At 47.1% G+C, this 14,550-nt stretch overlaps 1 protein-coding gene across 4 annotated transcripts in view; it reads right to left on the bottom strand.

The window, feature by feature from the left end:
* CSMD2 (CUB and Sushi multiple domains 2) overlaps positions 1 to 14,550 on the bottom strand; it is a 326,291-nt gene that overhangs the window by 38,641 nt on the left and 273,100 nt on the right. For all 4 annotated transcript variants that reach the window (XM_064525206.1, XM_026104637.2, XM_064525207.1 and 1 more), the window contains 6 exons: positions 13,545 to 13,690; positions 8,828 to 8,908; positions 7,513 to 7,626; positions 5,209 to 5,397; positions 4,309 to 4,455; positions 2,973 to 3,161 (listed from right to left, as the gene is read on the bottom strand). In XM_064525206.1, coding sequence (XP_064381276.1) covers positions 2,973 to 3,161; positions 4,309 to 4,455; positions 5,209 to 5,397; positions 7,513 to 7,626; positions 8,828 to 8,908; positions 13,545 to 13,690 — 866 coding nt within the window. The remainder of the gene's footprint in view (positions 1 to 2,972; positions 3,162 to 4,308; positions 4,456 to 5,208; positions 5,398 to 7,512; positions 7,627 to 8,827; positions 8,909 to 13,544; positions 13,691 to 14,550) is intronic.

A 14,550-nucleotide genomic window follows, 5' to 3' on the forward strand; every position in this document is an offset into this window, starting at 1 on the left:
GCCACCAGCCAAAACTCGTTATCTCCACTGGCCATCAGGGAAACTGAGGCACAGACCCCAACAGGCTGGGACACCAGCTATGAACACAGCCAGCCCCAGCTTTCGCTCCGAGTCTGTGAGACTTCGGTGCAACTTGCTACCTTCACGACAGCAGGATCACTGGATCACTCAGTGTCAGTCAGCCCTCCTTCCTGGGCAAGCTCCGTTTGTGTCCCTGTCAAGTGGTCTGTCTGATTGTTTGGAGCCTTTCCACTGCATAAGCCCTGCCCCGACACAAAAGAGAGTTAGCAATAATCCAGATATGAAGCAATAATCCAGACCAGCCAGGCCAAATGCAGTTAACTAAAAAGTTCATTAAGCCACCAAAAATAATAATAAAAAAATTACCCTCTTCACCTGCAGACGGTCAGGCTAAAACATGAAGAGGAACCAGAGAGCTAATTGGGAGTGCTGCCTGCGGCACCGCATGGGCTCCGGGACCCCGCACGCTGCAGCACGACGCTGTCCTTCCTCGCAAAGTTGCCATCCTTGAGCAGAAGGTGGTATTAGTAAGTCTTTATTTAAAGGGCCCAGCATGAAGCAGAGAGGCTTAATTTTTTGGGGTGGCAGTAAACTTGTCATCTGCTCTAAAGAGCATTTCTGAGGTTCCAACTGTGGGCACTGCAATCCAGAGGAATCAGAGGCGATGGAAGAAAGAAGCTGTTTCAGGGGAAAGCAAAATCAACATTTGCCTAGGACAGACCCACCGAGAGCCTGATCCAGGGAAAAAGGAGGTGTTTGTGGGGGTTCAGAGGTATGAAAGCTCTGTCTGCAGGAAGCAAATGTGCTAAGAGACAGAGGCCACATGAAAGCAAATCTGCAGCTGGGATTCCAAAAACAAAGCAGCTTAAAAATAGGCAGCAGGGATAGAAAAGGCACATTAGATCATCTTGTGCTCTCCCTCATTGTGCCGACGCAGGATTGTTCCCTGCAGAATATTCTCTGCTGCTTCCATAAATGTCAGCTAGGACTGAGCACGTAATAAAGATTATTTGAAGGGGATCGGGAAAGGGAAGGAGGATTACGTGCTGGCAGAGGGGAGCTATGGGAAATGGCATTTGTTAACTAAACCACGTGTTATGGGGACCCCAGCTCCCCTCCTCCTGACACAGCTGATTGTGTGAGCAATTTATTTCACACTGCGGGTCGAATTCCCAAATCTCTGCCATGTGGTCCTGGCCACTGGAAAGGATGAGGAATGGAGTACATCCCAAAACAAAAGGTTGCCAGTTGGCTTAGAAAGTAATGCAAAAAAAGATGTGCTGGATTTTATGTGGCCGAACTGGGCACCCAGGAGGGAGGCAGCACGGGCTACCAGCTCTGCAGGACCAGGTGGGGGAGCTGCTCCACCGCCAGTTCGCAGACTCGGCCTCACTGCTACTCGGTTATCAACTACTGATATCTCCTGCCATCCATCTCCAGGCCTTTAATAGCCACGGGCAAGTAGCACGATTCCTGCTGTAAATATGGGGAAACACAGAGCGCAGGTGATGTCCCCAAGGACACAGAGGGGATATTCCACCTTCAGGATGCAACGTCAACAGCCGGTTCCTCGGCAGTCCGTGGAGCGAGGCGGGCTCTTCCCGGGTGCCGCTCCGAACAGCCGGCTTCCGCTTCGGTCTGCACGGCTCCTTGCGCGGCCGGCGGCGACCGACGCACCTCCAGCGCGGGAGAAAGCCCCCCGGCCGGGCGAACGCGCTGCTGCTGCGCGGCCCAGCAGCTCCCAAAGCTGAGGCACCGCCTGAGCTCGGGCCCGGCTTCCCAGTGCCCCCTTGCCAACGGCATGGCTCTTCGGGCAGCTTAGTTTAACCTCCTTCCGCTCAGCTTGACATACATACAACCTTGAGAAGGCTCCAAAAGGATTCAAGCACCCACATTGTAGGAAAACCCTTCAGAGGCAGGACTGCTTCTTCCCCTGAGTATTTTCGAAGAGCCTAGGTGATTCAGGAGCACAGACAGGATTTTCTGAGGCTCTTTGGTAACTCTCACACTAAATAACCCTGTTTTTCCTTAAAGCTTGGGCAGGGCGGCAATGCAGAGAGTGCAATGAGATTTTGCCTATGCTGTCTCTGTTCTCTGGCTAGTTTCCAGGGAAGTCGATGCAATATTCATCCCCTGTACTTGGTCCCCTTGGAACATGGATGAATGTTCAAAGACATTGAAAGTCTTCATCAGAATAAAGATGGGCATTTTATCAACACAAAGAAGCAGATGATTGTCAGATTGGAAAAAAAAAAGGTGCAATCAGAAAGTGAATATAGTGAGATAAAATAGCATGAAAGCAAACCCCCTTGGGGCAGGCTGCCCTGTCCTCCCCTCCACTCCCACGCTTGGAAGGAGCCATGTGCTAAGTATGATATGTCATAACAATTACAGTTAATTAGGAGGAGCTGTGTAAAGAACAACTACATGCCTAAATCTTATATGAAGCCAACAGAAACTGGGCACCATCTGAATCTCGAGAAATCTCTCATCTCCCACTAACACGCACAGATCTAAGGAGACTTCTAGAAATGCTAGAGGAAATCCCATCCCACCAAAAGTCAGCAGGACCCATGTTCCTGACAGCCTTACCAGATTATTCTGGACAACAGCTTCTTTTGTGCCTAATCAAGGCTTGGCTGTGCCTGCGTTCAGACACTTCTGCAAGGGAAGCCCTCTGCACAGATCGGCTTTCTCTCCCCTGTGCAGCACAGTGACCCTTCGCTCCTTCCTCATTTGCTCCCAAGGACTTGTATTAAGTGGACCAGGCCACACTGCCTATCTGCAGCTGGAAGCCTCTGCTCAACAGAGAATTGGGGGAACTGCAATAGGTTTTCATTTTTGCACCATTTCACTCAGTCCTCCCCAGCTCAACATTTCACCTGACCAAGGCATGAGAAGGAGCTTAGAGGTCGCAGACCCTCGTAAGGACCCAGTTGCCTCCTCCTCACCTTGGCACAGCGGGATCGCTTCGTTCCAGTGGAAGTAGCCTTGGGGGTGCTGAGAGCAGGTGGCAACGCTGTGGCCAACGAGACGGTAGCCTGTGTCACAGCCAAATCGGACTGTGCTCCCTGGGTGCAGACCAGTATGGCTGAGAATCAGTCCATATGCTGGGGGTTGTGGGAGGCTGCAGTAAGGAGCTGGGGAGAGGGGCAGAGGAAAATAAATAAGTAACTTCTCATATCCGATGGGCCGTATCAAGACAAATTTCCTTTCAGGTCAGGAATTACATGGGGCTTTCCATAACCTAAGGTTGTACAGGAAACTGAGAACTTGCGATGGATAAATACAAAGTCAAAGGGGGAAAGAGTGCAGGGACTATTATCCAAGTTTCACTCAGCTTTAGAAATTACGAGTAATTTCTGGTAATTAAATATTACTTAATTCATTTACTGAGTAATATCATTACCTATTTATGACATGCAAGTAAGTTCTCTACCCAACTTTATAACTTCCCTTAATTAAGATTTGCTAAGTTCCAAAAAATAGTAATTCATTTTAAGGAATTCTTAGCAAACATTCAGTATCCAGTAATTGGGTTTTGCTGAACAAGCAGCTAAGACTTCATTATAAAGGAGACGGTCATGCTGCTCTGAGAGCAGCGGCAAAATTCCTGGCCAGGAGCAGGATGTGTTTTAAATAGCAATCTGCAAGTGTTGTAATACAACAAGCCACGTGTAAGTTGTGCCTCACGAACCAAGCGGCTCCTATCACAAATTCTTATGTTTCGCGATGTTAATCATTGAACATCTCTAACGGGTCTCATCATTGCAAGGACACAATAATTTAGTGACACAGCAATCTTCACTGTGAATTACAGTCAGCAGAGCACTTTATGAAGACCTGAAGCTGGAATAAACTGACTAATCAATACTTCAGTCATAAGCCAACAGCCTGCAAAAACTTATGCTGCTCAGACCATCTCAGAGTAGGACTCCCTTAGCTGTGCAGGCATCATGGTCTGCACAGTGATGGGTTTCATTCACGCAGAGCCAGATTGTCTGTGGCTATGTAAAGATATTCTGGTTCTGATTCCTGAGACTGGTCGAGGAAACCCAGCCAAAGCTTCAAGCTTTCTGAAATTTTAGAAATAAACCTACTTCCCCAAGCCTCGGCAGTTCTTGCAGAGACCTCAGAATGAGGCCAGCTTTGTGTGCTCTCACAGACCTTGGCACCTTCTCCTGACACAGATGGCCCATGCTCCTCTGCAGTGATTTCACAGCAGTTCTTAGCTGAAGAGATGGCCACGTTCTTGGTGGAGGCATCTGGTCTCTGCTGTGTACTTACCAAAGTAGCGGATTTTGAAGCCTTTTCTGTTGTACGCATGATCAGATGACCAACGGAGATAGACTTTGTTCCCACTGCTGGTAACAGTCAGAGGAGCAGAGTAGTTCCCACTCAGCGACAACAGCAGTGGACTCTGGCCAGAGGGACCTTTAAGAAAGGGTGGAACAAGTGAAAGTCAGGGCTCAGAGAGCAACAGTCACTCTTGGGCTTTAGGTGCTGGGATGTGTTTCTGCAGAAGGAACAGACATATTTTGGAACTGCAGTGTATGAGCTTCCACTCCACTATGAGCCTAGGAATAACAGCTCATGCTCCGATTTTTTTCGTGAACAGGAGTCCTCATGCAAACACCTGGCTCACAGGAAACCAACAGCAAATAAAGCCCTATTGATCACAGTCCGACCAGGATTTTGCTCCAAGCAGGATGCCTTCAGCTCAGGTCACGATGTGCAACCTCAGGAGCATCAGCAGAGCACTTGCATTCTGCATTTGCTTACAAAGCTACATCACTGTGAATATTGACAGATTCCTTCTCTGTTCATGAGAACTCATGGGTCTAGAAAACATGGTTTGCACGGGCTTCAAGGATGAAAGTCCCACCTTATCAACTCATCCCTTCCCAGCAACATCTGCCACAAGTCTTCCAGCAGCTTGCTAACTCCTTCCCCCTGGAAAAATACTTTCAAGTCATCCAAAAATCAAATCATTGATGCTGCCTTATCCAGAAAATCAGTGAGTCTTAGGAGGAGCTTTCTTTCAGTCTAGCAGAGGGTTATAGGTGTGTATTGCTGAAAAGCTCTCCCCACAGCGCTCTGGGAACTCAGAGATGAACAACTGACAACACTGCTGTTTCTTTCCTTTCCCCTCATTTGTTAAATAAAGCAACCTGGTGACTCTCTTACCATCAAAGATTTCAAACTCATCATATTGCTTCTCACTCAGGAAGTACTCGATGGTGAGGGAGATGTTATACCCAGGCTCTACTTTCACCACCCATGAACAGGTCTGAAAGTGAGGGTAACTTCCCAGGAAGCTCTGGCTGAGGATCACACCGGTGGAGTCTGTCATCACCTCATTCATTGGGCAGTGCACTACAGGGAACGTGAAGGAAAAACAACAGAAAATGAACCCTCCCTTTCTGCAGAGGAAGGAAGAAAGCACAAGACACCATGGCCAAGAAGGTCTATCTTGACCAGCTAGGTCAAGATAGAGCACAACTCTCATCTGCTTACTTTCACTGGACACCTAGATCCTTGGGGTTCCACAGAGAATCCCCCAATCCTGATTTAGGCTCCAAACGAAGCATGCTGCATTTCCACGAATCTGAGCAATTGCCAAATTCAAAGGAGGGGAAAAAAGCAACAATATGAACAATCTGGTTCAACCATCTTTGCATCATTTCAGTTTTATGCTGATGTGGCTTTCAGAATCAACAGCATTGCAACCAAGCAACTATGCCCTTCTCAGGTTCCAAAACACTCTCTGAAAGCCCTGGAAACTTTATTACCTGGGGGTAAAACAAGGCATGGAACTACAGGCTTCTCCCAAGTCACCCATGGAGCTGTTAACTAGGATCTAAAAACTCCAATTCCTTGATCTAATCACTAGATCCCACTCAGCTTCTAGAAATATTCAACCCAGCTGAAAGTACTAAACAGAAGGCCAGTGACAACACCCCAGAAGAAGAGGCTAACACAAAGTGAATAGAAAGCATAAAAGGAAAGAGATCATTATTTATTCATAATTATCTCTAAAACCAGTGCAAATGCTATACTTGTATTAATAGAAAACAGCCAGAACTATCCAGAAAGAACAGTGTATTCTTTCCAGTTCCTTAATCCCATCAGTGATTTTTCTGACCTCTATAAATTGGTGGCCAGACATAATTTAAGCAGTCCCTTTACCCACAGGCTAACAACCATCAGTAAATAATTGAATGACCTCCCTTTCTCTTCTTCAGTTCATGCTATTTCAAAAAGAATAAAGCTATAGAAAAACATCGCATTATAAGGTAAAAATGTTCAGATAGGAGGGAATGAAGATGATGAAATAATCACAGTTGGAGTGAGCAAAAGTACCAGTAGGAATCCAGAGGATAAATAAGGTAACATGGTAGCATGGAAACATCTTTGGGATCCCTCCTGAGCAGCAGCAAGGTATACAATGCATCATGCTTGGGGCATTCATTTTTCTCCCATCTAATACATTGTGTGGTACTAACAGAGAAGCTGTTCCTCACGGACTTGCCTCTCTGGAGGAATTCACTTTGCTGCAGTCTGCTCTTCCTTGCTTTGGCTGTTCATGTATAACTGGCAAACTGTCAGAGAAGATGATCTCCCCGCTCCCGGGGTGAGGACGTTTGGATGACTGCTAATTGACTTCGCAAGCGCAGTCAGGCGTCCAGTGCATCAGAACTCTGCTCAGCAAGTCTCAGTCAGTCCCAGTTCAGGGGGACAAGCTTAAAGTGCTTTCCTGAATTGAGGTCTTAGGGCCTAATTTTGGATTACCTAACATGAGGCAAATCCTCCTAGACATTGTGGAGAGCCCTCAAACCCCTGGGAGGCAGCAAGGCTGTGGAGGACCTTCCTCTGACATTTATCAGAGACGTGCTGCAAAGTCACCCACCAAATCCCTCTCCCCGTTATCTGCCTGCTGCTGCTTGAACCTGGCCAAGGGGCACGGTGCTAGGACGGGCTGCGAGGCAAGCGGGGAGAGCAGCCGTTCCCCGCGCTGAGGTGTCTCACCAAGGCGGTCAGAGACAGCTCAGTTTGGTGACTCGCACCTTCCAGCAGTGAAACGCGAGACATGCAGGCTGAGCTGGCCAGGAAACCACTCTCCTGCCTCACGTTCTGGTTGGTGTGGCAGGAGGCAGGGCTGGATGTAGTTGCCCCGGATCCAAATCCTTCTTCTCCTCTGTCCCCCATGCCTCATAGCCATCCTGTCCTGCAGGGGTGGATTTTCATTCTGCAGGTGCCACTTGAACATAGGTTGCTCAGAGCAGCCTCCTCCCAAGGCCCTACCTGGTGGTTCTGCATTACTGGGACTCCAGAGGTCTGCAAATTCATCCCAAAGACTCAGTATTTGCAAGGGAAACCCCCTCCCAGCTGTCACCCAGCTTGTTGCCTTCCGCAGTAAATATCCGCAGCTTTGCAGCAGTCTCTGGACAAGAAAGCTTTGGTTGGCACGCTGAGCCCCTGCAGCATTACCTTCGCAAGTGGGTGGAGGACCTTCAAACTGGAGATGAGTGCCTAGCTTGCAGGTCAGGATTTCACTTCCAATCAGGGTGAAGCCAGGAAGGCATTTGTACCTCACAACATCACCTACAGGCAGAAAAAGAAAAGATCTCAACTCAGGAGAAGGATCAATTCATTAAGACCGAAATGTGCCCTGGAAAGAAGTTAGTGGAAGGTGCAAAAACCTCTCAACCCTGTCTCTGCCACTGAGCTCTGGGGCAGCAGGTCCTTCCTTGACTAGTTTTAGAAAAAGACTCAAATCTATGACTTGCTTGAGTCCTGCACAGCAGCTACACAATTCAGCTATTTTATGAGATGAAATCACCAGCAAGTAAAAACAACACTCACCTCATTGCTGCATGTCTATTTATATTCCACTTTAGACCTTTTTTTTGGAGGACTTAACAGAAGTGCAGGTCCACACCTCACAGGTCATCCCACCCACATTTGCTGCCTTCTCGGGCAGAGCAACGCCTTCCAGGTGCACAGTGCCACGCTCTCCCGGGACCGTTGCACCCGGCTCCTTCTCCACTACGACCTCGGGAATGCTGCAGCCATCGTATATGAAACAGGCTACAGTCATGTTGGCTTTATATGATATAAATGATACAGACTGCGCAGGAATTAAAGGGGTAGAAACACATGCTAGATTCTCAGTTGATACAAACAACTTCATACCAGTGAAACTATTCTGATTTATGCTAGCTATTTCAGGTGAAGATTTTCCCCAAAGAGAGAGGACAGTGAGAAAAGCTGCTTTAAAAAAATCACGGCTATTTCACTGGTTGGAGACACACTTAAAATGTGGATGTAACTGTGAACAGCAAAAATACAAAAAGCGCAATCAATATGGGTGAAAGGCTCTCAAAAAAAGAATAACAGCCTCTAAGCTTTCACACAATGCATATCTAAAACATCCGAAATATGTGAAGGCCAGAAACTGTTATTGTGGAAAAGATCTCTGAATGTTTCTGAACAAGCTCCAGGCTTTCACAGAAGACAAACCACTTCATCTGCACTGACAAAGAGAAGTCATCTAGGGACAGTCAGATCAGTTTGATCTGCACTTTGCAGGTGTGCACTTTGATTCAGCGCAGAAGTCGGGTATTAAGCAGGGTCACACATGCCTCCCCACGCCATACAGAATTAAATGCATCTTCTTCAGGTCCCCTGAAGCAGTGGCTACGGGGCACCAGCCCCTGGAGAACCCCCATGTGTCCTCCTGTGGTCATTCCTGGGGGCGGGGAAAGTGGATGGGAGGAGGGTTAAGAGGACGGTGAAAAGCTACCTATGCTAAATTCTTCGTTCTCCGTGACGATTTCAGCGTTGGGCACAACGGTTGGGGGCTGACATCTGAAGAGCTGATAGGCTGCAAGAGAAAAAGGAAAGAAGAGTAAACGTTACAGGGGGGATGAATGCAGCCACGGCTGTCTCCATGTTAAGCACGGCAGGCACCAGAGCAGATCTTCCCTCTCCAAGACAGGAGGAAGAACTGGCAAAACCACAACCAGCCCCTTTCCCCCAGCCCCAAACCCTACAGAGCTGGCTCCAGCCATTCGGGCACAAATGCATCTTTCTCCAGTTTCTTACTCCCAATAGGAAACAAAGATTTTCATCACAGTGTAGAAATTTAGCTGCCCAGACAGTGTTAGTCTGTTTGGATGAACACTGAGCCATGACTGATGTACGTCGACATGAGGCAACACAACCTGCATCTTCTGGGATGCTAAGAGAAGAGATCTTGGTGAACTCAGTGGAATTAGGTCAATCACAGAAGAGGGAAAGTCTCAGATTGCTCTAGAGCCAAGTAAATCACAATAATTATTCAGAGAACTTCATCTTTACTGCCTGTCCTTGAACAAAGACTGCTAAACTCACAAATTTATTTTTAACTAGGAATTATTCGTTAATTTCTTCTGCAAATAATTCCAGGAGTGCAAATGGTTTGAATTGAAAATTCTGTACATAGCTTGCAATTCACAAAGTAACCTATGCAACATTCGTGGCAATGCCTCATGTAAAGGAAAACAGCGCAGATTTTGAATTTTGCCCAATTTGACATTTTTCAGTGGTATCGCTCAGCTAAATAGGAAGAAGGCATCCAGCTGAGCAGAAACAATCCTTATGACTCACACACCTGACCAACTACATTGCAATTAGCAAATCTTACCATCAAAAATTAAATATTAGCAAACACTGAACAAAACAAATGTACTGCTTACAAGTATATGGGTGCATAAGACTTGAGAGCCTTGATGCTTATGAAAATAAACACACAAGGGCTGTGAACACGGGTAAATTGAAAAAACGGTACTTGGAACTAAATGAATATTAATGAAAGACATTTTCTGCTATTTGCTCAGCATCTTTGCTCCCCCTGCGCCTGACCCTGGACAAGCATAACTTCTTCTGAAATTCATATCAGCCCTTTAACTTAAGATACTGGGGCTCTGTCTGCCACTGAATATTAATTCTTACTAACTCAATGATGTCAAACTCCTTGCACCGTGGCAAAGCCAGCAGCCGTGGCAGCAACTGGATGAGGCTCGGGATAATTTCTTCAGATGCCTAAATATACACACAGAGTAGATGCCCCATCCTCCTTCCCAGTGTAAAGAAACCCTACCCCCATAAGCTGGGGTAGGATAATACTCTCCCAAAAGGCGTGTGGAAAAATGGGGTATTTGGGGTGCCCGGGCAAGGGCTGGAGGGAGGGAGCGTACCAGTTTCTCAGCAGTGCGAGGGACGGGCTTACGTGGGCTGCATCCCGCATGCGCAAAGGGGACGATAAAACCAAACAGGCACCAGCGCGACAAGCTCAACCTGAACAGCGGCATCAAAGCAAAGCACTGGCTCGGTACTTCTGAGACAGCTTTCCTGCCCGTGCTTCGCAATTCAGCACGAAAGCACAACGAACGGCCCTGCTAACAAGTAAGGAGAGACTGTGCCAAGAGGGGATCTGCGGCTCTCTGGCAGCTACACCTCCTGGGTTTTCTGGGTTTTTCTGTTTTTTTCCTTTTTTTCTTTTCTTGTACTTCTTTTTCTCTTTTTTTTCTTTCCCCTTTTCTTTTCTCTTAAGATCATAGTGGAACAAACGGCAGGCAGGGGAAAAAGCGAGAGCATTCCCCACCAGCTGTTTTTCCAATTTTCCAGAAATAAGCAGCTGCTAGAAAACCCTTTCCTGCTCTTAAATTCACTGCAGTGCTTCAGCTCTAGGTGCAAAGCAGGTGCTGCAGCGGGGGGACATGGCGGAAGAAAGAGCAAAGGTTGGCGACTGCCTGGTTGACATCAGTCTCGGGAGAAAGCCACGGGCACAGGTTGATTCTCTGAGTATCTATTAAAAAAAAATTTTAAATTCTCACAGAACAAAGTGGCAGACGGAGCTTTAGGTTGAAATTTTCAGAACTGCCTTGGAAAAACCATTTTTTCCGGGTGCTCACTGTGGCCCACGTAAGGAGGCACGTGCTTCCAAAGCTGCCGAGCGGACGCCTTCCACAGCAGCAGGGCCCTCGGGGGGGGTCTGCAGGGCAGGCTGACCTCGTTGCCAACCAGCCCCTGCACCGACCCTGGCCAAAACCGCCTCCGCGTCTCGCCTTGACGGCTCTGCGCGCTGTCGTGCCCGCGGCTGGGAGGGATCCGCGCTTTGCATTCGCACCGTGCCCGGCAAAGGGGCTCTGCTCCGGCTCGGCGATCCCCGCCACCGCCGCCCGGGGTGACCCTGCCACCGTGTCCCGGCGCAGGGAGGGGACAGAAGTGGGGGGTGGGATGCTGCTACGCGGCACTGAGCCATCCCAGGTGGGAGCCACCGTTACATGCAAGCTTTCAAACAAATGTTTGATGGGGGGGGAGCGGGAGAAAGGAAATCTTAACAAAAATTAAAATTAAATGCTATTTAAAAAGTGTTTGACAGCATCTATTGAAGTGGAAAGATAACCTGGCATTTACAGCATTAATCTCCTCTCCTTAATGGGCCATATTTCAATACCGAGTTGCGACTGAGACGGTTTAAGCGTATGGGTGATGCAGCACCAGCCAAGTTTCCTCCAGAAGCACGTCCATTTGTTCTCAGCGGGATGAAACAGAGCCCCGTCCTTGAAACCACGCAGCGACCCCCTGAGTTACTGTGTCATAAAACCCTTTCCCATCACGCTCGCGCAGCAGATTGCGCTGGCACCTGAACTAACCCATTTAATAATAGGTGCAACATCATCATTTTTCAAGGGATGCTATTGAACCTTTAAGCTTTCTGAAACACCCTTTTGTTTCCCTTCCTCCAGCCTACGGATCCGTTTCTTTGCAGGCGTTTAAAAGGGCAATGGTTCTCTTACAAAGGTGCTCATCATCACTGCATGGGAAAGGACAATTTAAGGCTAAAGGAGGATGTCTCCTATGTCCTAGATCTGCCAATATGCAGGCACAGCAATGAAAATATACACTGCTATCGATCCAGAGGAAATTCCATTTCCTGCAGTTATACCCCAAAGAGTAATACAAAAGCTTTAACTGACGGCACTGGCTGATGCCTGGGTGACAGCCTCCCCGCCTTTTTCTCGGGCTTGCCTGCACTGGAAGGCACCATAGTGCAGAGTGGAAATCTGAGAAAAAGAAGTCTCCTCTCACCCCAGAGCCAGCCAGCTCAAGCAGTTCAGTCCTTGGGGTGATGCTTTATGTTCAGGTTACACGTACAAAGGGAGCAATGAACCAGTAAATGATGCTTCCGTAGGAAGCCGAGCAGTCACCAGACTGCCTGCCCGGTTAGCAGGCTATAAATGACTGCTGGCCTACAGCATCTCCGACCTGCACGAACCCCAAAACGCTCATGCCTGGAATGCCTATAGGTCGTTATTATACCCCGTACGAACCACCAGCGAAAGGAACCTCCCTATAAAGCCTTACCAAGATTAGCGAACAGCAACATATGCTAATGGGCTCTAACCACAGCAATGACAGCATCTAATTCATATTACAAAAGGAAGCATTCGCTGAACTGCAGCAGTGTTTACGTGCTGCTCATTTCCGAGCCAAACTGTCTAAACCATAATTTTTTTGCATAACCGTTATATATGCACCATTGTCTAGTAATATAAATCTTATAGTGTTTTGCAGCAGTAAACCAATTCCCTCAGAAGCCTGGCAAACATTCTTTAAATTTAGCCCATCTATATAATACTTGCCTTTCGGAACTGAACATAAGCTAAGACATTCTGCACAGATCTTTCGTGTAATTGATGTTAGACTTTGCTGAAGTTGTTGCAAGCAAATTACTGAAGCAAGGGGAGGTCTCCATTTCCACTTTCCAAAATCCCCATACTGCCATAGGAACTTGTTAGCTAATCCAATTTAAAGTTGGGCCCTTGTTAAGCAGCAGAAAGAAATGCTCTTATTTCTATGTAATACCTAAGATTTCTCTAGCATGAGCTACACTCTCACCAATGAATCCCCAAATAATTTAGTTGAAAGAATCAGTTTGCTCACTAGAGAAATGAAGTCACCTCTCAGCTGAAACATGGATGTCATTTAAAAGAGGACAGCAAGAGCATCCAATCGGCTTAGCACAGCTTTGGCAGGACAATACTGTATCCACATAAAACTGCAGGAAGGAGAGCTTTAAGTAAGCAAAGCAGAGCTATCCATAACGGACTCTGCCACGGAGAGGACGGTATTTTACAGGCATCACCTTGAGAGACAGGTGTAACATTGCCATGACTACTAGTTTGCAGGTACTTGATCTGTGGTTGAACTACCACAATGTTACAGACATATTTTCACATCTGCACAGACTGTATGACCATTTGCCAGCACTCAATCACATAAGAGACCTCCAATCGCAAATCGGTGAAAATGAGGCCCTTTGTGAGAGACTTCAGGTTAAAGCATGATTTCTTTTTTAACATCTTCTCTTCCCCAGAGCTAGTGCTCTCCACAACAAGCCACAATTGATCCATGCCCCCTCTGCATGCAGTAGGAAGGTATAAAGCATGTGTTGCCCGGTAAGCAATACAGACCATAGAAATAAATGGCAAAAATCCCTCCATTGGCTGCATCACTGTGGAATTTCATCAGGACCTGATTGGAAGAGCTTTGGGCTGATTTCTTCGCAGAGTTGCCAGTGAACACACCAAGCTGTGGGGCTGTTTGCTGTGGACCATCCCTAAAATCACAGGTCAGAAACACCAGAAAAGAGCATTAATGCATGTCTTTAATCCTAGACAACAAACAACCCCCTACACCGTATGCACAGAAACTCCTTTCTGTTCTTCCCTCCCCTTCCTTTTTCCACATGTGTGTTAGAGTCTCAGCAGCTCTCTAGGTAGCAAATCTTGACCCCCAGCCCCTCTCCCCCCATTATTTTAATATGGCAAATCTCTTCTGGCAGGGCGCTGCTGGCCCAGCAGACAACTGCAGACATGAACTTTGCTTTTATCCTCAGAACATGCAGAATTAGGGCCAGTTTTCCAAAGGAGTTTCACTCCCTGTTTGCATAGTTTTCACTCTTTTCTCCAAACTGGAAAGGAAGATCCTAGCCTGTAAGAATCCTGGGGTAAAGTCCTCATTATATGAAAAATCAGTGCCATTTCCTTAACCTCAGCAGAGCTGCACCCCTTTTACATCATCTGAGGCCACAGCTCCCAGCTGGCACTATTTAGAAAGGCAGCTGAGGGTCACAGCCACGTCCTATGGCTAACATGATACTAAGCACTGCCTTTGCATTCTGCGGTATCAGGCTTGATCGTACGGCTATATACCTCTGATTGCAAAAGAAAAGCTAAAGGAGGACACTGACAATGTAAATGATTTACCAACATTTTTTTCTTCATATAGCCTCTATCCACAGAGAGATATCTATATGCACCGTGATTTGCAAAAGGAAACAAAAACAAGCCCCCAAAAATGCCTATTGGAGAAATCAGAAGCAAAAACCAATTCCTATTATGCAAGTCCGAACAAGATTCATTTCAACTAAATTCAGCTTGAGATAAAGACCCCGTTTACCATTCATAAAGTCTCCTC

Source organism: Dromaius novaehollandiae, chromosome 23, assembly GCF_036370855.1.
Source record: "Dromaius novaehollandiae isolate bDroNov1 chromosome 23, bDroNov1.hap1, whole genome shotgun sequence".
Taxonomy (NCBI): domain Eukaryota; kingdom Metazoa; phylum Chordata; class Aves; order Casuariiformes; family Dromaiidae; genus Dromaius; species Dromaius novaehollandiae.